This window comes from Mauremys reevesii, linkage group 3, assembly GCF_016161935.1.
Source record: "Mauremys reevesii isolate NIE-2019 linkage group 3, ASM1616193v1, whole genome shotgun sequence".
In the NCBI taxonomy this organism is placed as follows: Eukaryota; Metazoa; Chordata; order Testudines; family Geoemydidae; genus Mauremys; species Mauremys reevesii.
Window position 1 is genome coordinate 93,650,596 of NC_052625.1, and position 25,406 is coordinate 93,676,001.

The 25,406-nt window shown below is 43.2% G+C and overlaps 1 protein-coding gene across 13 annotated transcripts in view; it reads right to left on the reverse strand.

Moving 5' to 3' along the window:
- ARID1B (AT-rich interaction domain 1B) overlaps nucleotides 1-25,406 on the reverse strand; it is a 405,616-nt gene that overhangs the window by 103,424 nt on the left and 276,786 nt on the right. For all 13 annotated transcript variants that reach the window (XM_039529451.1, XM_039529457.1, XM_039529455.1 and 10 more), the window contains 2 exons: nucleotides 23,917-24,160; nucleotides 1,581-1,670 (listed from right to left, as the gene is read on the reverse strand). In XM_039529451.1, coding sequence (XP_039385385.1) covers nucleotides 1,581-1,670; nucleotides 23,917-24,160 — 334 coding nt within the window. The remainder of the gene's footprint in view (nucleotides 1-1,580; nucleotides 1,671-23,916; nucleotides 24,161-25,406) is intronic.

A 25,406-nucleotide genomic window follows, 5' to 3' on the forward strand; every position in this document is an offset into this window, starting at 1 on the left:
TTCTTTGAAGCCTAATAATATATCATAAGATCAGCCATACTGGGTCAGACCAAAGGTCCATCTAGCCCAGTGTCCTGTCTTCTGACAGTGGCCACTGCCAGGTGCCCTGGAGGAAATAAACAGAACAGGTAATCACACCCATTCTCAGCTTCTGGCAAACAGAATGTATCCACGCTGTAAAAATACATTTTGTTAGGCAGTGCCACATGCTATGCTGAGACTTTACAATCAAGAAACGCATATATCTTTTGAGATGCTTGGGCCTCTGAAGCCCCTGCCTGATGCAATCCCACTGTTTTATGAGAGTCCATCACATGCAATATACTGCATTAGTACTGGCTAGTGAAACGGTTCTTTCTCCACCATATGGATCACTCTAAACAATTGTTATGGTGGAACTGAGGCCCTGTGCTAGCAATGGATTGTGTTTAAAGGTGACCTGTAAAGTAAACACAACAACTGAGTTAAGCCCATAATTATATACTAAATGTTCTCTGCTAACCAGCATTCCACGGAGGGGGCACACTTCAATACAGAAAAAACTTTTCAATTAACCGTTTCCCCCTCTGTCTGAAATCCTCTTAGTACTTCCTGGATGATATCCCAGAATGCATCATTCTGTCCTCACTTATACCATAGGTTTCACTAGCTGCAAACAGACTTCTAGAGGTATTTGCAGAGTCACAGAATGGGATCTGGGATATCTTCAGTACCAAGACTATTGTAGTGGTGGCATTTAACACAATTCTGTCCTTATCTCAGATGGCAAGTTGGTTTTATAAAATTGTTGCTAGCACATTTCAATCATAGTGTGGACAGCACCTCTGGTTCCATAGTTATTTTGCTATAATCACTTTATGAAACTGGGATATACTATTATCCTGGGGTGGCAGGATTATAATACAGTTGTAATGAGAAAAAACCCTGTCCACATTGGTGAGTGAACCTGTGCTAGCCAGCAACAGCCCCGCTTGAATGGGGTTGTTGCTAGCCAACTTTTCACTACACTGTGAATAGGATCCAACACTTTTTGCAGGTAAGGGGTGGACGGGTTGGGATCCTGAACCACTCAACCCTACCAGCTTGTTTCCCCCTCCTCCTTTTCAATGTAAAGGGATTTTAAATTTCTTTCTAGAATTAGGCTGTAGACCAGCCATGGCCTACATCCAAAGAGATGGGATACATCAGAGTTTTGCTAAAGTGAGTAAACTGTGGTCTATAAAGCAGATAATATTTCTATTCTACAGACATCAAATTCCAAGTTAGATATTTATAATTCAAGTTTATTTTATTTGAATTCTGAAGAACATTAAGACTTAGCAGCAGAATCCTTTTACAATTACTGCTATTTACAGTATTTTGAAAAAGGCTTGCATCCAACTGTGTTTTGGTAAAACCCGCTATTCACTTACTCTTCCCACAAGAGAATTAAGAACCCTACACAGTCTATTTAAATGAAGGTTGTCATTATTCTACTGAGAGAAACGAGCTTAGAGAAATTCCACCACGCTGATGAACTCCTGAGAACAAAAGGTATATCTGACATAAACTAATAAATAAATAAATAAATTCTAACAAACCTCGATCTTGTGGCATTGGTGACTGGCTCAAGGCAGGATGGGAGCTGGATTCTGATTGACTACCAGGAGGCTGAGGTGGCATTTGGCTACCTGCAACAAACAGAGAGAAAATTTAAAAAACAGACCAAAACCCGTTACATTTTTTTAAACCATCGAACATCAAAGAATGTACCAATTGTATACATTAAAAGACACAGCTCAGCAGGTCTAGCTTTTTTCACAACTTTTTTTTTTTTTGGTAACCCAAGGAGGAAGTGTGCATAAACATATTTAGCAACAGGCATGCCGAAATGTTCAATTTTGTATTGAGCGAGTTCCCAACCTCACTGACATGATCCAATTTACAGCTGTAAATCTCGTGACACATATTTCTGTTAGAGAATTTAACAAAATCCGAGTCTGCTGAACAATAGGGCTCACCCTGCCGAGTTTAAACTGGCCTCCAGCCAAGCAGACATGGACTGCTGCCAACAATATAACCAATGAAAAATCCAGTCAATACAGAAAAGACTAATAACAACAGTTTAAAAAAATATTTCAATGAATCGGTGGACTTAATATATTTGAATGTCCAAGTGTAACGCAGAAATAAAAAATGAAAGTATGCACATGCTGTGAAAGCGTGGTGTATGTGAGATCAGATAGAGATGGGGTATATTGTTATTCAAAGGAAAGGCCAACATTTACTCTTATTAAAAAAATAGCATGGTATCTTTCATATACACAAAGAGCAGATATGACCCAATTTTAAGTTCATGTTAAAAAACACCACCACCCTCACAACCAGTAAACTGCATAGATCACAGTTTATCTATCCTGCAAGGTTAAAGAGCACAGACAGCACCGTCAACATTTTCACCTGTTATTCCAAGGAGACCAGACTTTCAAACCAATGAGGTTTAGAGCACTAGAGCTTTCCTCCTTCAACACTATTACACAGCAAAGCAGGGACTTACTGTCATGGGCAGTGGGTATAATAGGCCAGGGGAGGCTAAATCTCCACTGGCGCAGCCGCCACCAACACACTGCTGGATGCCTGGGCCATGGTGGCCCCGCCTGCGCTCTGCCTCTTCCCCTCCCTGCTCCGTCCCCTTCCCCAAGGCCCCTGTCACCTGTTGCTGCTTGGTGAGTCCCTCCTCTCCTCCAGTCCACTCCCCCTCTCCAGTGGTCCCGGCAGCTCGCAGCATCCCTCCTCACCCCCACGGCCCTGCAAGGGAGGGGGTGGAGGAGAGATGTGGGGAGTAGTGGGGGTGGGCTCACTGGGGAGGGGGTGGAGGAGAGGAGGGACAGTGGGCTGTGAGGACCTTGCAGGGAACAGGGGAAGGAGAGGAGGGACGCGCTGTGTGGCGGTGCTAAGCGGAAAGGGGGCGTAGTGAGGAATGGGATGGGGATTGGGGCAGAGTGGGGGTGGAGTGTGGGTGGGGCCGCAGGTGGAAGAGATGGGACAGGCAGCTCCCCTCTCCCAGGGGAGGCATCACCCTCTGCCCATGCTTATTCTACTGATGAATAACACTAGTGAGCCACTTCCCTGGGATGCATCTCAACCCTCAACACAGTGCTAAGCATGTAGGATCAAGCACCAACTCTTGTGCTGCTGTAAAATGGTGACAGTTTCACACCAACCAATCAAATTGCCACAGCCTAAGGAGAAAGGAGAGCAAGTCTCAGGTGCGTCTTGGGATTTTCATTCATCACTGAGTTTGAGATGTGGCTGCTCCTGACAGCCAAAGCAGCTGGAGGACCAGCTCAGATTAGGCAATAAAAATATATTTTAGGTGGTCAGACACTGCAGCGATGAGTGTGGTATAAACAGTAGCAGAGAGATTTAAATGCCTCCTCATCAGAATAAACAGATTATTTTCAGACTGATTTCCTTTTTAAAAAAACAGCAAGAATAAAGAACATGTCAAATAGATTTGTGCATGTAGAACGCCATTTTCTCTTGCTTAGCTACCACCCTTTTTTACTGGTTGAGGGGAAAATCCTGGAGTTATTTCTGTAGCCATAAGGATTTGTCCCAAAGAGTATCAGTAAGGATTGCTCTTTCTGCAGAACTATGAACTATCCAAATATTATGGGCAAATAGGGTGACCAGATGTCCCAATTTTATAGGGACAGTCCTGATTTTTGGGTCCTTTTTTTACATAGGAACCTATTACCCTCCACCCCTTGTCCCAATTTTTCACACTTGCTATCTGATCAGCCTATGGGCAAACCACAGAAGGCAAGTGAAGTGCTATGTATTCTTTCTCCTCCATCTACACCGTGTCAGAGAAACTAGCCACAATTACAACAGCTGATTTTAAAAGATACATTAGATTTATATGCAATACAAAGAAACAAACTAGAATGTTTAAAGTAAAATATAAAAGTTGCCTAGCTATTTGAATGGAAGGTATTTGCACTAAAACTCATAGTATGCAGTATTATGATGGGATATGACAACTGCCTCATTTCTGCACTTCGCAAGAGTATGCAAATGGAAGTCTAGAGGCAGAGTTCTTTCTCCAAAAGACCAAACATGGCACTACTATGAAATATTCAGTGCCTGGGGCCTTGTATACTCAGCCCATTTAGGAACTCTAAAGCATATGAGAACAAAATACTGACTTATTTTTTTATGTCACTCAGGAAAGGACTGTAGCAAGACAGTAAGTGCCTACATTATAATGAACACTTCTGCATGACAGAAAGGATTCAGTGACTCAAGACTGTAAATAAACAGTAATTCCATGTTAACACAGGGCACTACCACTTATACTGTGTATGCCTGAGGCACTGCTCTCAGACAGAATATTTCAAGTAAACCTAAAACATGTTTTATCAAAACCATCTATGACTTTATAAGTTACTAAAAGAGGCAGGGGTACTGCTGGTTGCATTGTACAGCCCCAAGATGGGAATTCCTTTAGGGTCAGGGATAGAAATTCCTTTGGGAGCTGTTAAAAATCAAATAGAAGATCTATGCTGTGTAGTTTATTTTGCATCTATTTACGATGAGCTTGTAAAATCTTTCTAACACTCTAATTTTTAACACTGATAATAATGTCAATTGTCGAGCAAGAACCTTATCCTGCATATACAGTCATGGAAGCACAGCACTGGCGAAATCAAACTTTAGAACTGAGCGTATGTAAATTAGGCACTACAGAAATCAATTTCATCTGCCTCCTCTAGAAATGTAAAGTCGGGAGTTTCTCAAATAAAATGATGGGCACCTGAAACCATTTGCACAAGTATTTATTTATTTACAAAGGGGGTACTTTGGAAATCTCCCCCTTATTTAATAAAAGCTTTAGAACAAAATTTGGCTAAGTCACATGAGAAAATTATTTCTGTAAAGAACGAGCAGATCAACCCTGCGAGCCTTGAAGAAAGATTAGCTCAACCGGTCCTGCTGTAGTTTATTCACATGGTGAAATTCAACAGACTACAAAATTATAAGTTAGACCAAAAGCAACAAAAGGAGAAGAATGCTAAGATCACCATTTAACCCTTAAATGGTGACCCACAAGGGGAAAAGAGTTGGTGCTTTTTTGGTTTCTTTCGGATATATAAAGATGACCTACAAGGTTGTTTGTTTCTTTAAAAAGGTTTATCCTTTTTCTTTCTTTGATCATTGTTTTTATTATTATTTGTGTAGTGGTGGCACCTAGGAGCCCCAATCATGGAGCGGGACCCCACTGTGCTAGGGGAGTACAAACACAGAACAAAAAAGATGGTCCCTGCTGCAAAGAGTTTATAATCTAAATACCCTAGGAATTAAAGCGTAATTAAGTGAGAACTGATTTATATTTAAAAGGGTTAAAATTCTGGGGTTTATTGTTTATTTAATACCCATTTAACTAAAACACCAAGGAGAAAAATTTCATTGGCCTGATTGTGCAATGTCCGATGGGTGGGCGAATGCTGCACTTAATGGGGCTCTTTGCAGTCACAGAGGTCTACCCGTGTGGACTGTGTGATGCAGAAGCAGGGCCTTTGTTATGAATTCAAGTCCCGCCAAATCTTCAATGTGAAGCTTATAAAACTCCTACTATGCATTTTTGAGATGCCAAAAAAATTTTCAGCACAGCTAGGGAAGACCAGACATTCCAGATATTTCTAAGGTAAAAAACAATCAAAAGAAAGAAGTAACTGCTATTAAAATAACCTACCAACCAGCCACCCTTTCTGGCCTTCAGACAATATATAAAAAAGAAGCAAGAATGGGCACAAACCTTCCATCCCCACTCCCCTGTTAGAAGCTACTTTTAATTTCATATTAACTGATTTTTCTATTTAATTTTGGAAAGAAAATTGCAAAGAATGCAAACAAGTGTTTTCGTACATTACCATAGCTTTTGTACATTACCGTAGCTATTTGAAAGAAAAAGAACAACTTTTTTTTTCCACTGGCAAACTATTTTGACCCAGTGCAATACAAATGGAACAGAGCTGAACTTTTCCCATGTTTTTGTGTAGCACTGTTGCTACATTGATGAGGTATTCCCTCTGCCAGAATTTATGCAGGATAACCACTACTGTGTATGTTGCATAGCATCTTTATTATGCAAAATCACAGCAAATAGAGTAATGTGTGTTAAAATACTTTGCAATGACATGCTATTCCATTTCCGTAGATTTCGTACAGTCACACTGTCACATGTAAATCTTGGTAGCAGGAGTGCCATTCAAATCAGTAGCACTGTGTACTAGCCAAACTGTATTATAGGTAGTGTGGAATGCAGGGCCTATAAAAATCTTTATGCAATTACTGGTGCATACACAACAGAAGCTTTTAAAATTTAGATAACAATCTTTTCAACTTTGTTGTTAAAATACCAAAAGTGGGAGCCCACATTACGTTATAATTGCCTATCAGACTGTATTATTTTTAAAAATCAACTTTTTATTAGAAAAAATTAGAGAGAGAGAAAGAGGAGAAATCATTTTAAATGGTTAATAATATAATGACAGACTATGATTTTTCTGCATATAAAAATAGGTTAGGTTAAACTCTTAAATATTTTGTATGATGGTTTGAAACAAAGGCAGAAAGGGTTAAATTGCATCTTTCAGAGAGGTGGACTGAACAGAGTTGGGACATACCACTTAAACTGAAAAAGTACTAAAAAAAAGATTGTATCAATGACACTGCAATATTATTATCACTTTTCTACTTTCTACATCTCAGTTCTTTGCTCCTGCTGCCAGCTCACACTCTGTCTGACTAGAATAAAGCCGGGGTCCTCACACCTGTTGATGTTGTAACTGCAGGTTAACTTGCATTCTGAGGACCAGGTTGACATCTGACTAATCTGTGCTGCTCTAGCAATGCAAAGTAGCTGTAAACTCAGTTTACCCAGCTGTTTAAACCAGGTTTATAGCTATTTTGAGTCACAGGAGCAATGCAAAGCAGACAAAGGATATCAGTGGATCTGTCCCTGAATAGTCCATATTAGCCCTTTAAATACTGTATCATCCTTCAAAGCCGCAAGTTTCTCTAATGTATATTAACTCTCACAAAACAACTAGTAAGTATTCTTTTACTGTTCATAACAATATATAGTTCTTAGATTGTAAGAGTTTCAAGGCAGAACTGTGTCTTTTTTTCATGTTCTCACAGTGTCCAGAATAATGGGGCCCTGATCCTTACTGGGGTCTCTGAATGCTACTGTAATATAAACACTACATTATATTACAAAAAACAAACCCAAACAAACAAACAAAACCACACACCAATCAACCAAAACCACTTCTGTGTTAAAAGAACCTTCCTTAGGTTGAGTAGTCAAGCACTCAAAAGCTAGGAAATCAGAATTAAGACTGAGTAACCTTAATTCTGCTCCCACCCCCCCCGTGCATAAGCATTATGATACAGTCTCTAATTCATGAGCATATGCTGTTTGTTCCACAGAATCCCGTGTCTCATTCAGTGCACAGAATGGGTGGTGCTCAATGAATGAGGGAGCTATTCAATATTTCTTTTTATCCTCCACCACTCAGTGTGTTGCCCCAAGTTCTAATATACTGCACACCATACAAATGCTGCCCTGCCTATGGAATTATTAAAGGCCGCATGGATTTTTCTGTGGTGCTCATCACCGTAGTGTGTGTCTGAAACTTGGGTCTGCCATATTGGAGTTGCAGGTTTGAAAAGGGCAAAGAATTATTAGCACTTCTTAGTAGAAACAGGGAGTCTAAGCACTCGCAGACCCCTAAGCAGGCATGCTAGTGCAGCGGATGTTCCCTTAGGCCAGAGCGAATGTCACTGGGGGGAAAGCAGTGGCAGAAAGATGCATTTTGTCTGTGTCCCATCCGGAGGTCCTCCTCTGGGTGTGGATTGCTGAAGCAAGGCACCACTGCAATGCACAATTCAGGGAATTTTGAGAGTTTTTGGCAGCAACCCCTAAGGAAGCTGAGTCGTGTGAAATATAGATAGCCAATGGCAACTTTCAACAGCTTACAACTCGGCCAAATCTGAATGGATTTTCATGAGGCCACTAAAAGGCATCTTTCTGCCAAATTTCAAAGTCCTGTTGCAAACCTTGGAGGTACCAGAGCAATTCAAAAGAAGGTCGCAAGGTTTCTTTATAACAGAAAATATTAGTTAATCTAAACCTAGGAATCACTGCCTCTCTCCCATAACACCTACTTGTGATTTGTAATTTAGATACAGAGAAGTTTCATTTTGAGGGTCTATTTCCTTCCACTTTCACCTTTGCTCATTTGATGCACAATCTCCATTAAACTGGGGAGCTACCACAGCATGAAATATTTCTGCTGGTACAGTACAGAATCATACAGCTCAGGAGAACAACTAGTTAAGTCTTTTCTAATCCTTGCATTCAGAGATGGTGGCTGGGGGAGGGAGGAGCAGGAACTGAATTGAGCAGGGAAGCTCATATTTCTCTCACCAGGCCAAATTAATAAAAACAAAACCTGATTTCTTCTTTTCTTATTCTTCCTCCTCCCCAATGTTTTTCCTCTTTCTAACATCTTAATTTTTTTTGTTTTGTTTGAGAAGCTTAATATTTGGCTGCCTTCTGAAGAAATGGGCACAGTGACAGATGAAAGACTGTATTCATCGTATAATTCAGAATAGGGGGAAAAATCGACTGCTGTGCATTTAAGATTCTAACAACCTTGCAATTTTGTATAGTTGGTTCCCCCCATCCGTTCTTTTGAAGAAATCTGCCTTTATTCTGTTAATAACTAACCACAGTTGCAGCAGCATGGATCCGATTAGCAGTTCTTATGGTACAAAGAGAAGGGGGGAAAAGAAAGGCTGTGAACAGGGTTGCCAATTTGTCCACCTAGGTCCCCAGGAGAAAGATTAGATGAGGCGCTTGCTCCCTTTTTTCACTCAAGCACTGCTCTATACTACATAGGCCTTTTCAAAGCCAAGCCACTGACTTTTTTTTAAAGCTCTTATTTGAGCCTCCCCAGCAAAAACTCCCTTCATCGGTTTTTCAGTCTGGGCCCCAAAAACATCCAACACAATTGTGCAAATTTGGGGGCAGGGGCAGAAGGGGAAAGGGGACAAAGAAACACAGCCTCTCCAACACATTTTATCACACCTCTATGGTGATTTTAAATTATTATTATATTTGCTCAATTATATTTTCCTGACTAACGTACAAGAGAGAAAATAATGCATAATGAACAGGCACCTCACAGGTGATATAGCAAAAAACATGTACACATCTGTTTAATGTATGAGTCAAATCCTTACTGCAGTTCTTACTCTGTCCTGTTCGCCGTGATTTCAGTGAGATTCGTGTGAGTCAAAGCAGAGTAAGAGCTAGCCTGGTAGGAATAGTTGATGCATTACTTTATATCTTTTTTTAATGTGGTAAACTAGTGAAAACAAATGTGTTTTTAATTGCTTTCTATATTTCAATTAAAAAATTTTTAATCTGCAATTGATCCAATTTGTAAGCAATTGAATGCTTTTAACAAAAGATAGGGAAGTTCTCTTGCCTCCTTATATTTCATTCAAATTCTCTATTTTCTAAAATGAAACCTTATAAAATATTAAGAATTTAGTTTAGCAAGTTAACACAAGTTCCAAGGGAAGGCGTTTTTACTATTAATGATCATTCTTTAGAGACAGCTTATCATTTATAAGGAGAATTTTTCTCTAACCTGGTCTTGGTTGAGCCTACTGTACTCAGGAGCTTGAAAAGTACTATCCATAAGAGGTAGGTATAAAATTCATAGGACTTGCTTCCCAATAAAAACTGACCTACATCACAATTTTAACATAACAGAAGGCATATATTGGTAGTTCACCGATAATCTTTGGAAGTTCACCACATCTGCAATGTGAAAATCACTTGGGACACCAAAGATAGGATAAAAATGTTCTTAGACTCCCCACCACATTTCTTTTTGCAGCACCCATCTACACTTGGGAATAATTCCAAATCAACAGCTGACAACATATGTTGCTGACCCCTAAGTATAGATGAAGACTATCCAGGACATGTTCCTGTCTGCACTTTGGGGTCAGCACTGGGGGCCAGCGATAAGTGAAGTGGCATCATTTGCTAAATTTAAGATATTCCCACTGTTCCACAGGCTCTTCTTTCTTCCCTCATTCTTTCTCACCATCTCTCCTTTTTCAAGTGCTGGCAAGCAGATGGAAATTGGAACAGTGCTAATCTGCAGCATTGAAGCAGTTTACCTGTGTGCTGCTGTTCTTTGCTCTACTCTAACTTTGCAACTTCCACTGCCTGTAATTAATAGATACTTTGTTAGAAAAAAGGTAGGACCAATAATTAATCCCACCCACCCCCATGAGGAACAAGCTTCACCAGAATAGTGTTCATCGTGAATAACATGAGCATATCATCATAATACACACTTCTGTTCAACAGGAAAAAAGAAAGCCCCCAGGAAGGGAAAAAGGCAAATCTAGGATATTATGAATAAAAGCCTCCAAAGGCAAAGCAGGTTCCAAACAGCATTTTACGAATCTGACCTTGAGACAGGATCTATCATGCCATAATTAAAGTTGCCCAACAATGGGAAACCCAAAAGACTAGTGCTAGAGCCTAGCAATTCTTCATATATTTTTAATCAACTTAAAACTTCCATCAATTTAGTACCCTCTGCAAGGTCACACGCAAAACATTCAGCCATATGCCTTTAATGTAGTTTGCAAATACGAACTTCTATGTCAGTTTCTGTTTGGAAGGGGACGTATCAACATTAGCAACCCCTGGTTATATCATTTATAAACATGCAGATGTGGATTATTAAAGATTAATGCATTTTGGGATTGGTGTCGGCATTCCGTTTGTCTCATGCCGAAACCAATTCTGTTCTTCATTAGTCAACGACAACCCACATCACCGTGTTGTGGAAGAGAAATCAAAGGTGCAAATGTGAATTGAGAATAAGTGATGAAACTGATTACTAAGAAACTTAACTGCTGTAATCAATCAACACATCACAATAATTTGAGTTATCTGGGGATGAGGAAATGAACATAAAAACTCACCATCAGAGTGGGTTTATTGTCTGTTTAGTTTTTAAAAACCATGTCTGATATCTGAGTTCCATATCTGACTATGGAACAGAACTGTCAACTCTCCACACACGTATTGCAAAGCAACAGCTCAGTCCACACACATTTTGTTACAAAGAAGAACAAGATATTTCTTATTTAAAATTCATTTCTCAAAAATACTAGCCATGACTAAAACTGGAGGGGTGTGTGCATAGTGGAAACAATTTCCTTGCTGGACAAATCTCATTTTATTATCTGGCCTAAATTTAACTCAGCAAGACTTCCAGGCCTTTGTTCTGATATCTTGCTCCAAGTAAGGACACATAATACCTTCCTGAAGTTGATGCTAATTACAGAGCAACCCCAAATTGGACCATTTCAGGAAGGAGTAGAGATATCCAGCCTACATGGGAAGTAGGCACTGACAAAGCACTCTACTCCAGAAAACAAAATATACCTTGTACTAGATTTATAGAAAGCTTTATCAATGTAATATGTGCAATTGCCAACAACAACAAATTGATAAAGTGGGAGTGGACTGACTGACTTTCCCTGTAACCCATCAATCATTACTCAATAATGCAAAGCACAGGGGAAGGAAGCCTTTTCATTTATGACAGAATCCACACCTATCTTTTATTGTGGCAACACATGAAATGGAAAAAAAGGATCTAAATTTAACCACATAAGAATATAAAAATTCAATTTCCCATAAAGTAAGCACAGGCACTATAAGTTCCTTGGTGAAGGCATCAGTGGGTTGGAAGCATCACATAACAATCAAGGAACACAAATAGTAAATGCTAAAATTACCAGCAAACTGTACTTCCCTATGGTCGACCTCAGCATGCAATGCCTAGCCGCAAGACATGACAAGAACGATTTTCATAGTTTTGGTAGCTTCAGTAGATATATTTGAACTTCGTATGAGAACCAAAATGCATGTACTATATACTTATTCAAAGACTTGAATTGTTTTTCCACACCCTTGTCACCAAAGATTCAGGTGGACTGACACATATGGTATGTTAAGCAACAGAGAAAACTTTAAAAAAGCAGTAAGAGAGACTGTTTTAAATAATTATTTTTTCTGGTTGGCTGGTTGTTTCTTCTAATTTAGTGATGCTGAAAAGTACCAGACTGACAGTCCTGGCAACTGACGCTCTCTGTCCTCAACAAAGCACAAGTGGGCTGTAGCAGTGTAAGTTTCTCTAATGCTTTTTCCTTGCCACTGTGCCTCAGCTCTGTTCTGGAGAGACCACCTCAGAAACGAGGCTAGTTCCTTGACCTCTCTGATGAGACTGCAAGCAAGGAGCCAGTTCTGTTGGAGTTTTTTTGTGACATGGACAATTGTCTCCAAGGAAGTGAACTGATTTCACACAGGCCAAACAGTCTTCAGATGGCAATTTATAATCACTACTGAACTGATCTGATTTTTAACAGAGAACATAAGAATGGCCGTACTGGGTCAGACCAATGGTCCATTTAGCACAGCATCCTGTCTTCCTACAATGAGCAACAGAGTAACAGAGGTTAAATACTCCATATAATAAAACCAATCCCTAGAGCTAGAGTATCTAAAAATTGCCTATTCCTTCTCCCCTTCTCAAAAGAAAGTGGACTGCAGTATAAAAGTTTTAAATGCTGTTAAGAATCATTGGAAAAGGGATTTAAAACTATTGCTATGTGGAACATTCTAATATTTCATTTGTAAGGGAAATCCACAGCCTTGCAGGCTCTGTAGGTTTGTAAAACTGCTGAATAGATGTTTTGTGCACTGCTGGTGATTAAAAACATGGCTATGTCAATGGCATTTTGTGTTCTGTTTTTTTTTCTGGTCTGCTTGCCAATAAACAGCATGCATCTTCCTTGCAACACTTGTTGCAGGAGTTTTGCCTCCGGAGAAGCCAAGAGGGAAATATTGATGGATGTGTTAAAATAATCTTTGTCCATGCAGGAAGATCATGTTCATTTTAAAGGGAAATTATCCCCTATCTTGTCTTGCAATGGTACTACTAGGCACCTGTAAACTTATTGCAAAAAATGAAGGTTCACAAATTCAGCTCATATGGTAATCATCTCAAATAATTTTGTTGAAACAACAAATGCTTTAATACACTAGTAACAGTGGGTAGTAAAGCAAGTTATTTTTCCCCCTAGGTAAGGACCAGAGTTTGGCTCATAGGGGAAGGAAGTCTGAGATTTTCCAAAGTGTAGTTTAAAAGACATTTCCAATCAACTTCTCTTTGTCCAGTCATGCTTCTAGAAATACTTTATTTCACAAGCCTTAATTTTTGCCAGACATGAAAGAGACTACCATTTCTGCTCCAATTCTCACTCTGAAACCTTATTTTAGCCTACGATAGACAACCCTTACTCACTTTTTCCTTGCTCCGCTAATGAATCCTTCTAATCTGCCCACATACTAACTAGTTTGTATACCAAATTAGGAGGCTGGCTGGATTTCCAACCACAACACTTCAAAGACACCCTATCGCCCTTCCCTCCTTCATGCCTGCAGCCATATCACCTTGTATTATAATTCTGTCAGGTCTTAGAAGTTAAGTACACTTGGGCCTGGAAGACCGCCAGGTAAAAACTCATTAAGTGGCGTTGACTGCACAGTGGGAAATACCCATTCCCTTGAACTAGGGTACTCTGTGAGTAGAAGAATGGCTATACAGCTGGGATGTAATACTCAGATACTGACGATCTGTGGCCATTAAAGATCTTTCAAAGTGGATTAAGCTAAACCAGAACAAGGTACTCTTATTCTGGAAAAAGAGTGTCCACACTTGGTGTTATTCAGGAATAGCTACTCCTGAGTAACTCTGTGTGTAGAAAAGCCCCATGTATAGACAAGGCACTACAGCTTTTATCATGACTAACTAGGCAAGGTCAACACTATATTCCTTGATAAAAAAACACCACCACCTTTTTTGCGATGAAGACATAGCCTAGGAGTGTTAAACCCAATATCCCAACCAAATTCCAATTTAGCTTGTAGCAATCCTTCTGTAACACTGCATACGGATAATATTGTTCTTCACTTCCTATGCTAACCTGCTGAGTAGCATTGGTGTCTATTGATAAACAGCTGTTTTTCCTTCATATGGAAAAAATGCTGAGAGAAATGAAAACACCCAACGATGTGAAAAGCCACTGTTTTCCTTTAGGACTTTTCTGCATGGAGACGTGATAAGCAACAAGCCTGGGTGTAACAATAGTAGGCGAAAGTGGACTACAGAACAGTTAGTGTGCAGTAGCAGGGTCCACACAGCCACTTAGTGCACAGCAGGCTGCTGCACTATAGATTTACACTGCAGCTTGCCGTGCACTAAATTTCAGGGTGGGCAAGCCCTGAGGTATTTCTAAACACAATATCCACAATACATGAAGAATTAGTGTCAAAAATGTCAAAGTGTGTCTAAAGGAGTAAACCTCTTTGCAGAGGGTTTCAAAAATAATGTTGCTTAACTCATGAAATCTGCCCAGACACTAAAGAGTTAACAGCTTCCTGGCCTATCAGCAATCTCCCACAGAACTCTTGCCCTTCTTAATATTTAAACACTGTTGCTGCTTACACCGCAGAGAAGAAAAAGCTGATGAAAGCCTTTGGCCAATGAAATAAAAAATTGAAAAAAAAAAAAAAAAAGGTCTAAACCAAATCTGTTTAGCTTATTTACATTTTTGCTTTGTTAGTAAACTGAAACGGCTGGCGCAGGAGGCAAGAAAAGTGAAATTAACATCCACTACATCTTCTGACAACGGCAGCACATTTTGATGTTATGCCCTGTCAGCTTCCACTACTGGGTGAGGGTTGACTGAGGTACAGTATAAGACCTAAATACAGTGCAGGGCATCACATTTTATGTTTTTTTTTCTTTTAAATCAGTAACCTAGTTCTGGAAAAGCTACAAAATAAAGAGAACTTTATTTCTGATTAAGTAAAATAATGGTCTATATTACAGAAATAAAATATACAACAGCATCTTAAATTGGCCTATTTTTAATCACTGAAGAGCAAAAAATGGGCTCTGTAACGCAAGTGTAGCTGAGAGAGGAGTGATATAGGTTTGGGGAAAACATGCACTTTTGATTTAAAAAAGAAATCCAAGTTGATTTTTCTGCCCTCAATGGTTAATCTCCCTGCTCTATTCTAATAGTATGGATGGAAACAAAGCCGGCAGATATGTGTGCCATTTACCACAAGAAATATCTGTCTAGCTTTTCAAAGAGTACAGAAAGGAAATGCCCACTGATTTAGGGATGTGCCAATGTCAGGGCTGTCTGTGCCGGTTCATTCCCATGAAATTCGCAATGTGTGACAGAAAGCAATATGAGATGGCAAATTTTCAGAAAGGTGGAGAAACAGTTTAAACAGGCAATGGAACAAAATCGGCCATTTGGGAGGTTTAATAGTGGGCTGTTTGTTTGCCCTTTTGATGTTTCATTAGTTGTTGATTTTATTTCAACAAAGGAGGGATGGGGAAAAGGAAGCTTCTCTTCCAGCGAACCCTGGGAAAGCAACACCTTTCTTTTAATGGCCTTCCCAGCAAGACCCCCCAGCAACATTTTGGCTTTCGCCCTCATAGCTATCAGCAACACAACAGCTGCTCTTTTTACAATGACTTGCTGGAGAGAGAATGATTGAAAGAGCCAATCTATGTCACATGGAGAGGCTGCAGCAAGACATCGCAGGAGGCAATAGAAGAGAAGTGAGGTCAGAACAAACAAGGGTAGGGTGAGGAAGGAGTGAAAAATAACAACAAAAAGAAAATATTAAAGACAGGGAGCACACTAAAGAATATTTGTTTCAAAAACATTGCAGCCTGAGCATCACAGGTCACAGAAATACAGACAAGCCCCCTATTACTTTTTTCCCAAGGCATCATGGCCGTAATTGGTCTGAATGGAAGATATTAGACAACTGGCAATGGCACACACGGATGGAAATTCCAGTTGGGGTGAAAGGGGAAGATGACAAGAACAGTCTTATTTATATGGCTTAAAAAATTTAGCAGCTCTTAGCCAGAGGATTAAACACGCACCCACCGCCAATCTACTGGGAAAGCAGAGAGCATTTGGATTTCTACTAGGATCCTGTCCCTGGACCCTAGCTAGGGTATCCATATTCCATAGCAACCTTTGGTTAGTAGGTAACTGGTAAGTCAAATCCTACAACCAGCTATCCCCCTTGGCTGCTGGAAAAGCAAAGCATCTGTCTTCTCCTGACTCCTGGACTCCAACACATAAGAGAAGGTTACTCACCCAGTGCACTAACTGACCTTCTTCGAGATGTGTGTCCCTATGGGTGCTCCACTGTCAGCACAGCAGCGCCCCCTGCAGCAGTGCCCGTCAGATTGCACACGTGCACCTCCTCTGTCTCACTCCATGAGCGGGATGCATATATAGCGCTGTGAGGTTCAATCGCCCCCGCAGTTCCTTCTCTGCCGCAGAGCCTATGTTTCACCTCTGAAGCAGAGGGAAGGTAGTGGAGCACCCAGAGGGATACACATCTCGAAGAACCACAGTTACTGCACAGGGTGAGTAACCTTCTCTTCTTCTTTGAGTGATTCCCTTATGGGTGCTCCAGTGTAGGTGACTAGGAAACAGTGTCCCTAATTGGAAGACTGGGGCTTCAGAGCAGTATTTACTGCAGATGACAGGACAGTGTGTCCTAGCAGAGTAGTAGTGTCCTGCTGTGACAGGCTGAGTAATGGTGTAGTGACAACTAAAAGTGTCTGCTGATGCCCATGTGGCCACTTTGCAAATGTCAGCAATTATTATTGAGAAAGGCAATCGAGGTGGAGAGCGAGCAGGTGGAATGTGCTCTAGTTCCAGGAGAAGGCTATCAATTGTGTAGTTGGTAGGACAGATGCGTACACTGCGAGATCCACTTGGAAAGGCGTTGCTTAGAGATATCCGCACCTTTCGATCTTTCGGCCATTGAGAGGAATAAGATTTTCAGAAAGGTTTAGTTCTGTGCAGATAGAAAATGAATGGTCGTCTGATGTCCAGGGTGTGCAATGTTGCCTCGTATTGGTTGCTGTGCAGCTTTTGAAAGAAGCAGGGAAGGTGGATAGGTTGATTGAGCTGGAAAGAGGATGGTACCTTGGGTAAAAACTTGGGATGTGGACATAGAATAACTTCGTCCTCAGGAAAAGTTGTGTACAGGTGGGTATGCCATGAGGGCTCCAATTGAGGGCAGCAGGAGTTCTCTGGTATGGCAAAGAGGTTCAAGATATGCTAAAGGGCTCACGTATCTAGTTCCCACTTGTGATCATGGGAGAATCTGCTGCTCAGTGAGTCCACAGTGGTGTTCTGGTGTCCAGGGAGGTATGCGGTTGAGATGGTAATGCCATATTGTATTCAATATTTCCATAATTTCAGTGCCTCCGAGCACAGAGTGGGACCTTGCTCCGCCCTGCCTGTTGGTGTAGAACATGCAGGCGATATTGTCCATCATGACTCTGATGGTGCGATGTGCGATCAGTGGGAGAAAGTATCGGCAGACACTGTGGACCGCTTGTAGCTCCAGGAGGTTGATGTGAGTGTGAAGGTACTCTCCTCAATCAATCAAGGAGGTGTCGGTTGTTAGAATCATGGACGGCGCTGGATGAAGGAAAGGAACCCAGACACAGATATTGTGGGGCTATATCAACCAGAGTAGAAAGTCCTTGACTGCCATAGGCATGGATAGGAGATTGTGTATGCTGTGTCCATGAGGTACATAGACTATATGTAGCCATGCCTGAAGACGTCACATGCGTAACCATGCATACTTTACCATAAGTGTGGCCACTGCCACGTGGCCAAGTAGCTGGAGACATGTCCTGGCTGAGATTTGGGGACAGGTTCTCACCATGGATACAAAATCAATGATAGTCGAAAATCTCTGAGCTGGGAGGAAGGCATCTAATTTTGCCCCCATAAATTCCAGATGTTGCACTGGAGTCGGTGTAGTTTTCTCTAAGTTTACACAAAGGCCAAGGCTTGAGAAAAGGTCCATTGCCATTTGGACAGCACAAACGGCATTGGTTTCAGATGGGCCCTGAGGAGATAGTCATCCAAGTATGGAAAGATGACGACGCCCTAGGTATGTCCTTGCGTAGGTAGGTAGTGACTACCGCAAGAACTTTGGAGAACACACGAGGGGCTGTTGACAGTCTGAAGGCTACTACCTTATACTGATAATGGTCAGTCCCCAGGATGAACCGAAAAAACCATCAGTCGGCATGTAGCGAGGCAGTGTGGTTCCCCGCCACCCCAGGGAGGGACAAGCCTCTCCAGACACCAAAGTGGGCGGAGCCAGTGAACCCTGCGTCCGCCCTGCAGAGGTCAAGGTGCAGGACAGGAAGTATAAAAGCCCAACCCCAGAGATCATTAGAGATGCGGCTGCCGGAGATGCCAGACGCCTGTGGCCGAGGTCCTGGTTGGGAGACCCCGCCAATCAACGGCCGACCCGAGGACTGGCCAGACCAGCCAATGCCTGAGGCCGACCAGAGCCCGGAGAAGCAGTCAAGCCTGCCCCTCGCAAGTTACCCTGAGGAGCTGCCAAGCTACCACTCGCCAATTACCCGGAGGAACCCAGGGTGCTTGACCCCTTGGAGGACACTGTCCGGATGCAGGTACCTCTAGAGGGGGAGTCTGGAAGTAGCCCGGAGGCAGCCGACCCTCGTCTGGCTGCAGCACTGCCAGAGCCTATGTCAGTGTGTTGCGGCCAGGATCCCCACTGACAAAGCAGCGGGTCTTCTGCCGCTGCTAGGGCCCCGGGCTGGGACACAGTGGAGTGGGTGGGCCTGCGTCCTCCCTGCCACCCAATGCATAGGTGGCAGTCTCTCCCTCTCCCAGGCCCTTCGGAGCCAGGACCTGGGCTTGTTGCTTAACTGTCTGCTCAGCCCCTGCCTGAGGACCTGAGCCATGGACTCTTTGCCGCCCACCCTGATCTAGGGCCTGGGCTGGCTGAACTTAATTGTTTGTTCAGCCCCTCAGTGAGGGCCTTATTGTTTACTGGTTTGCTCCACCCCATCCGAGGACCGGAGTGTGGGACTCGCTACTGCCTGCCAGCCCGGCATGAGTAAGCATTTGTTTTGCTTCTACCGCTGCTGCAGCATGAGATCCCGCAGCCAGATTAGTTCCCTGATGTAACTCGACTGACGTAGTGAGGTGGTATGGTTCCCTGCCACCCCGGGGAGGGACGAGCTCCGGCCGAACCCTTCTACATGGCAGGATATATTGTGATAAGAAAATACACATCTTGGAGGTCCAGGGCTGAGAATCAGTCCCCCTGCTCCAGTAATGTTGGAGTAACCATCTTGAAGCACTGCAGTTTGAGGAACCTTTATGTTTTGAAGGTCCAGGATCGGTCTCCAGCTGACAGATTTCTTTTGGACCAGAAAATAATGGGAGTAAAAACCCTTCTCTCTGTGTTGGGATGGGACCAGTTCTATGGCTGCCAGTTGCAGAAGATGATTTATTTCTTCTCGTGGGATGGGTTGGTGAGAAGTGTCGTTGAATAGCAATGGGGAGAGAGGGTGGTGGGGATGGATAGATAGGAAAGGGATGGAGTATTCTTCTCTGATGGTCTCTAGAACTGACTTGTCTGAGGTAATCAGCTGCCATGATGGGAAGAAAGGGGCTAAGCAGTTGCCAAACCGGTGAGATGTTGGAAATGACTGATGTGACTGGAACCGGGGAAGGCTTCTTGGGACCTCAATCACACCTTCAAAATTGTTGTTTGGTTGATGGTGCATGGGAGGTATCCCCTCGAGGAACCCATGGTGCTTGACCTCTTGGACTCCCAGGATTGTGGGAGAAGTTGGTATTTCCCAGGGCACTGGTCTCTTTGTCTCTTTGGCACTGATGTGTAAGTGCCAATAGAGAAGTGAGTTGCTCGGGAATCCTTAAGGGACTGTAGAGATTCATCCGTATGCTCAGTGAACAATTGGGGGTCCTCAAAGGATAGGTCTTCGACAGTGGTTTGTACCTCCTTAGGAAGACCGGCGAGGTGGAGCCACGACACCCGTCTCATGGAGCTGTTGGATAGGAAGCAGTGCAGTGAGCGGGTGCTGGACAGCCCCAACTCCAACTTGCTGCCCACCCCCAGCTACTGGTTGCTGCTGCCGGTGCCGAGTGTGCTGTGCCCCCCAGGCTGCCTGAGCCGGATGCCGTGTGTTGCGTTGCATGCGGGCCGGATAAAGCACAACAACCAATATGATTGCAAGCTGAATTATTTATTATTTACAATACATTATATTATATAGGCTTCTTTATATTAGCAAACGTTAGACACACCAACATTACATTGCTGCTGATTGGTTCTTTGTCTGATATACACACTTTTTACATGCATGGCCCTTTGCTTACTGGTTTCCCATTTCCCATGCAACTTATTTGATCCCAGTTAGGCCACCTGGCATTTGCCTCGCTCTGGCAGTTCCCTACTTTCTCATAACAACTTTATTTAACTCCTCTATTCTTGTTGTCCTGCTGCTGTAACTTTCCACCAAGGCAGCATAGGGATGATGTAACCCGACAGCCGTGGGCCAGATGCCACTGGCGAGTAGAGCCCTGCATGGTTATATCGGCATCTGATCCACTATCCGCAAAAATGGCCTGCGGATAGCCGCAGATTTGCAGGGCTCTAATGACAGCCTCATCAGGCAAGAAGACGAGAAGTGGAGTGGTGGTAGAATTTCATCCTCCTGTTCTTCCTTCTCATCTGCTAGAGGGAGATGCTCAGCCTCTGGTGGGCCAGAGAGCGATGGAGAAGGTGAAGGTGTAGGCCTCCGGCTTTGCTCCATGGGAGGTTTCCCAAACTGTGCTCTGTACATGGCCCCAAGATCCCAGTTGGGCTAATGTTGAAGGAGTGGCACATTGCATCCATGGTGGTCCGCACCAGGGACCAAGTCTGGTTGTGGATTGTGAGTAGTGAGGATGAGTAGAGGAAGTTTTTTGAGCCTATCTCAAGTAAGAGTATGGAATGGAGTACTCCTTCTCCTCCTCCATGTCACTGGGGAAGGGTGTTGCCGTCCTTGGAGGGGAAAGGAAAGAATGGTGTGAGTCTGGAGAAATGGATGGAAGTAGCGGGAGGTCATGTCTGAGTAGTGGTGACTCAGGCACATCAGTGACAAGTCAGTCCTTGGGGAATCTGTACTCTTGGGGTGGAGGGAGGGGCGTCATCGGCACCAGCGCGTGTATTGGTGCTGAGGGAGAGATGCATTCTCCTGAACAGTCAGCAGATGGAGTGGAAGACTTGCTTGGTGCCAAGGACTTACTCAGTGCTGAAATGGACGTCAGCACTGATAGTGCTGCCAGTGCCATAATACCCGAAGTTGGCCTGGTTGGGACGGTTGGCACTATTCTTCAAGGTCTTGTGTCTCAGTCTGTAGGTCTGCCCAGTTAGGATCTTTAGACCTTTGCTTAGCTGTGGTACCGGAGGTATTCAGACAGGCGATGTCTCAGAAGGTGATGAGGGAGCCAGTTTCTTCTCAACAGAATGGGAAACAGAAGGCATGAAAGTGTTTTTTTTCATAGGGAGAGAACGAAAAGGGAGGAAATAACTACTAAACTACACTAAAAGGTAACAGGTAAGGCACTATCTAACAGGGCAAAAGGAGAAGTGGGCTCTGCTGTGGATTCCCTCCCAGACCAAAGGCGGTTAAGAAGGAACTGGAGGGTGGTTGGACCGCACAGTACTATATATATGTCCCGTTCCTGGCGTGAGATGGGGGAGACGCACATGTGTGGTCCGAAAGGCACTACTGATGAAGATCTCAGATCCTAGGCACAGGGAGTGCTGCCACATCTGCAGGGGAGCATCCACAGAACCATCACTCAAGGAAGAACCCAATTAATATTATTAGAGGTGGGTGCCTACTGCTCTGCTTCTCTCAGCCTCCAGAAAGCTGCAAAAGGAGTGAGTAAGTGATTGTCTCCATTACTTTATACTTGGCTGCTGGCAGGGTAGGGTCTCTACTGCTCTCCTTTACCATGAATCACTCCAGAGCTTGCCTCTGGTGCTTCTCAGTGCTTTCCCAAGCAGCAGAAGACTGAAAGGTAAATATTCCAGTCAATTTCATGGCTACTCAAGGCTTCTGAATTGCAGTCTTGTTAATTTCGTTCTGTAGCTGTTGCTTGGAAAGGTGTAAACAGCAGCAAAGGCACTGCAGCCATCTGTAGATTCAGGAAGACAGCAGCTGCTCTAGTTCATATCTAAAAGTTCATCGTCTACCAAAAGAGTGAGAAAAACTTGGTTTTGGAGGCTGCTTAGGCCAGGAGGCAACCTGGAGCAGCCTATCTTGTTTTTATGTCATTCCTAAAAAAGCTACTTTGGAAAGATGGGACTTCCAGGACTGGCAAATCATTCCATAGAACAGGATGGCTGATTTTCAAAACCATGTCGACTTCCTGGTAAAAAATTAATTAGGTAGACAAAACACCGATTTATTTAGCTGGACATGATTGTTTGGAGGTACACCAAATGTAAATGAACTGACTTTCCCATATTTTAATGCTGGGTTCTTTCAACCAAATTTGGGACTTCCAGCAACGCCATTTGATTTGAGCCCTCATTGTAAAGCGCATGATTCAGTGTATGACCTCAGCCTACCTCTACTATAATAGACAGGTGGGGACCAGTTTAGAATGTGTCTAGAAATCTAAAGTTTATTAGAGAATATTTAAAAAATAAACGATACAAAGCATTTGAAGCGTCAGTTATTGTGTCATTGGGGGTAACATAGTGTTGTAGGGGGCTGTTAGCGTTTTGGTGTTAGGCAGCATATACCATATACAGTCTGTCATGTCCCCAATGCGGGGTATACGGTGGGTGAGTTCAAAGTACAGCCAGCAAACAGTGAGGGTACATCACTCATACAAACAGGTTACAGATAGTCACGGGCATGAGTAAGCGGGCTGAATAATGGGGCTAGGACGGCCCTCACATGGTGGAGTTCCGTTTGGTGGGTTCAGGGCTTAGGGGATAGAGTCCAACAGGGGGGTCCACAAGTCTCCTCCCCCCTGCGGGTGCACAGAGTCACGCCTGCTCACTCCTGGTATTGGCGGTGGCCGGTGATGTGCTCCATGTAAATGTCTCTGGACCAGCGAATAGTAATGCATATAACTTTTCTTCTGGGCAGTTTAAGGTATCTTTATAAATGTCTTAGTCTACATGAACCACCTTGTACCACACACCAAATGGCACTGGACAATGAGTAGTAAACATTTCTCTATCAGTTTAACTATTATTGGTGGGATGGAATCCTAGTGATTTCTTGTCCCTTCCAGCTGTAGGGTGGAAAATACTGTCTTTACTAGTTTGCAATGATGTCACACACTATGCATTCATAACACAGCCCATGGATTATTTTCCCTTCCCTTTCCCTTATGGTACTCTATAACTCCAGGGATCAAAGACAACAAAACCCTATATGTAGAATGAAAAAGGGACCCAGAATAATTCAAAGAAGTGTGAGACTTTTGATAGATGGATCCAAGATTTGGCCCAAGGGAAAAGGTCTGAGCTGTACTGCTGTAAAGTTGAGAGTGTCTGGATCAAAGGTTTTGATCGGCCCATTATAATGACACATACCGAGCGCAATTCTGGATCTGGACCAGAAGATTCAAAGAATCTGGAGTTCAGGGGTGTTTGAGCTGAAGTTTTAGTTTGAACTCATTTCTGATAAGTGGGTATTTTAACAACAAAAGGCCACATAAATGCAAGATTTCCATAAAATGAATGAATTTCAAATACCCAAGCCACAGAAGTAATTATTTTTAAAATTACATAAAACATCATATTTCTACTCATTTTATTTTTTAAATCAAATTTACCTGGAATACTTGCAGGAGAAATTGGACCAGATCTTGATTGGTTGCTTCCAACAGGAGAGCCTACAGGGGACGGTGATGGACCCCCTGGGATTCCAGAGAGATGTGGGGAGGCATGAGGGGAGAAAGGTGACTGTGCAGGGTTACTCTGCTCTCCCTGGCTGCTTGTAGAACCTGATGCACTAACCGCTGAACTCAGTGTTGCTTCAGTTCCAGTGGGCAGGTCATCAATGGAGCCGGATAAATCCTGAGAGAAGAAGAAGAAAAAAAATAGAGTATGAGTAAGAACTAACACCCAAGGAACAGCCCCTGAAAACTAGAAGGGTGGTGAGGAACTCTCTGTGCTTGGGTGGAAACCATTATTATTTTTAAGACGTTATTTCATGTAGAAGATGATGACTGGCCCTGGCCCCTTGTCTCATTAAAGACCCAACTGCGATTTTTTCAATAGTAAGGAAGTTTGCTCTGGTCTGTTAGTTAAATTCCAATTCATAAAACTACATTCTACCAATCTAAAATCCCCTTCTACTTTTAGCTGGATACGCCATTCTTCACGTGTTTTTCTACTACTATATGATCTAAGTTCCCTGTAACCTGCCTGGCCATGCAGCAGCCTATTTAGTGCCATGCAGGCGCTCAGGGAACTGGCCCAGGGACCTGCTGCGCCCCCGGCTGCAACTGGGGCGCCCAGACCCAGGCACGGCCGGGACAAGGCAGCTTGGCTCCAGGCTTGGCTGGTGCACCCCCATCCAGCCCCAGCCCAGACCTGCTGGGGCTGGGGTGCCTATTCTGCAGCCCCAGCCCCAGAGCTGCCATTGCGGGGAGAGGCATCTCTCCCCACCAGCCCAGGTGCTGCTTCAGGGAGAGAAAGCTGCAGGGAGTCTCTCTCCCTGCCATAACCCTGGAGCACCCTCCTGCACCCTAAACCCCTCATCCCTGGCCCCACTCCAGAGCCCGCACAACCAGCCGGAGCCCTCACCCCCTGCACCCAACCCTCTGCCCCAGCCCTGAGACCTTCATCCCTGGCCCCACCCCAAAGCTCGCACCCCTAGCTGGACCCCTCACACCCCAACCTCCCTCCCATACTCCGAACCCCTCGGTCCCACCCCATGAATTTTGTTATGTGCACCAATATGTGTCACACATCACCTCCAAATTGGTGCACATAACAAAATTCATTCCACGCATGGGTGGGAAAAATTAGAGGGAATACTGTATACGATGCTGCTGTGTTTCATTTCATATATGGCTGCACTGACAATGGTGCATAAAGTGTTCCCTATAACGTCAAACCTCGCTTATCTGAATGCTAGTTAACTAAAAATTTCAATCACCTGAAGGCTGGTTACAAAACCCAAAAGGTTTAGATTCCTAGATTCCAAGGCCAGAAGGGACCACTGTGATCATCTAGTCTGTTCTCCTATATAACACAGACCATAGACCTTCCCCAAATTTCTAGAGTGTATCACATAGAGAAATATCCAGTCTTGATT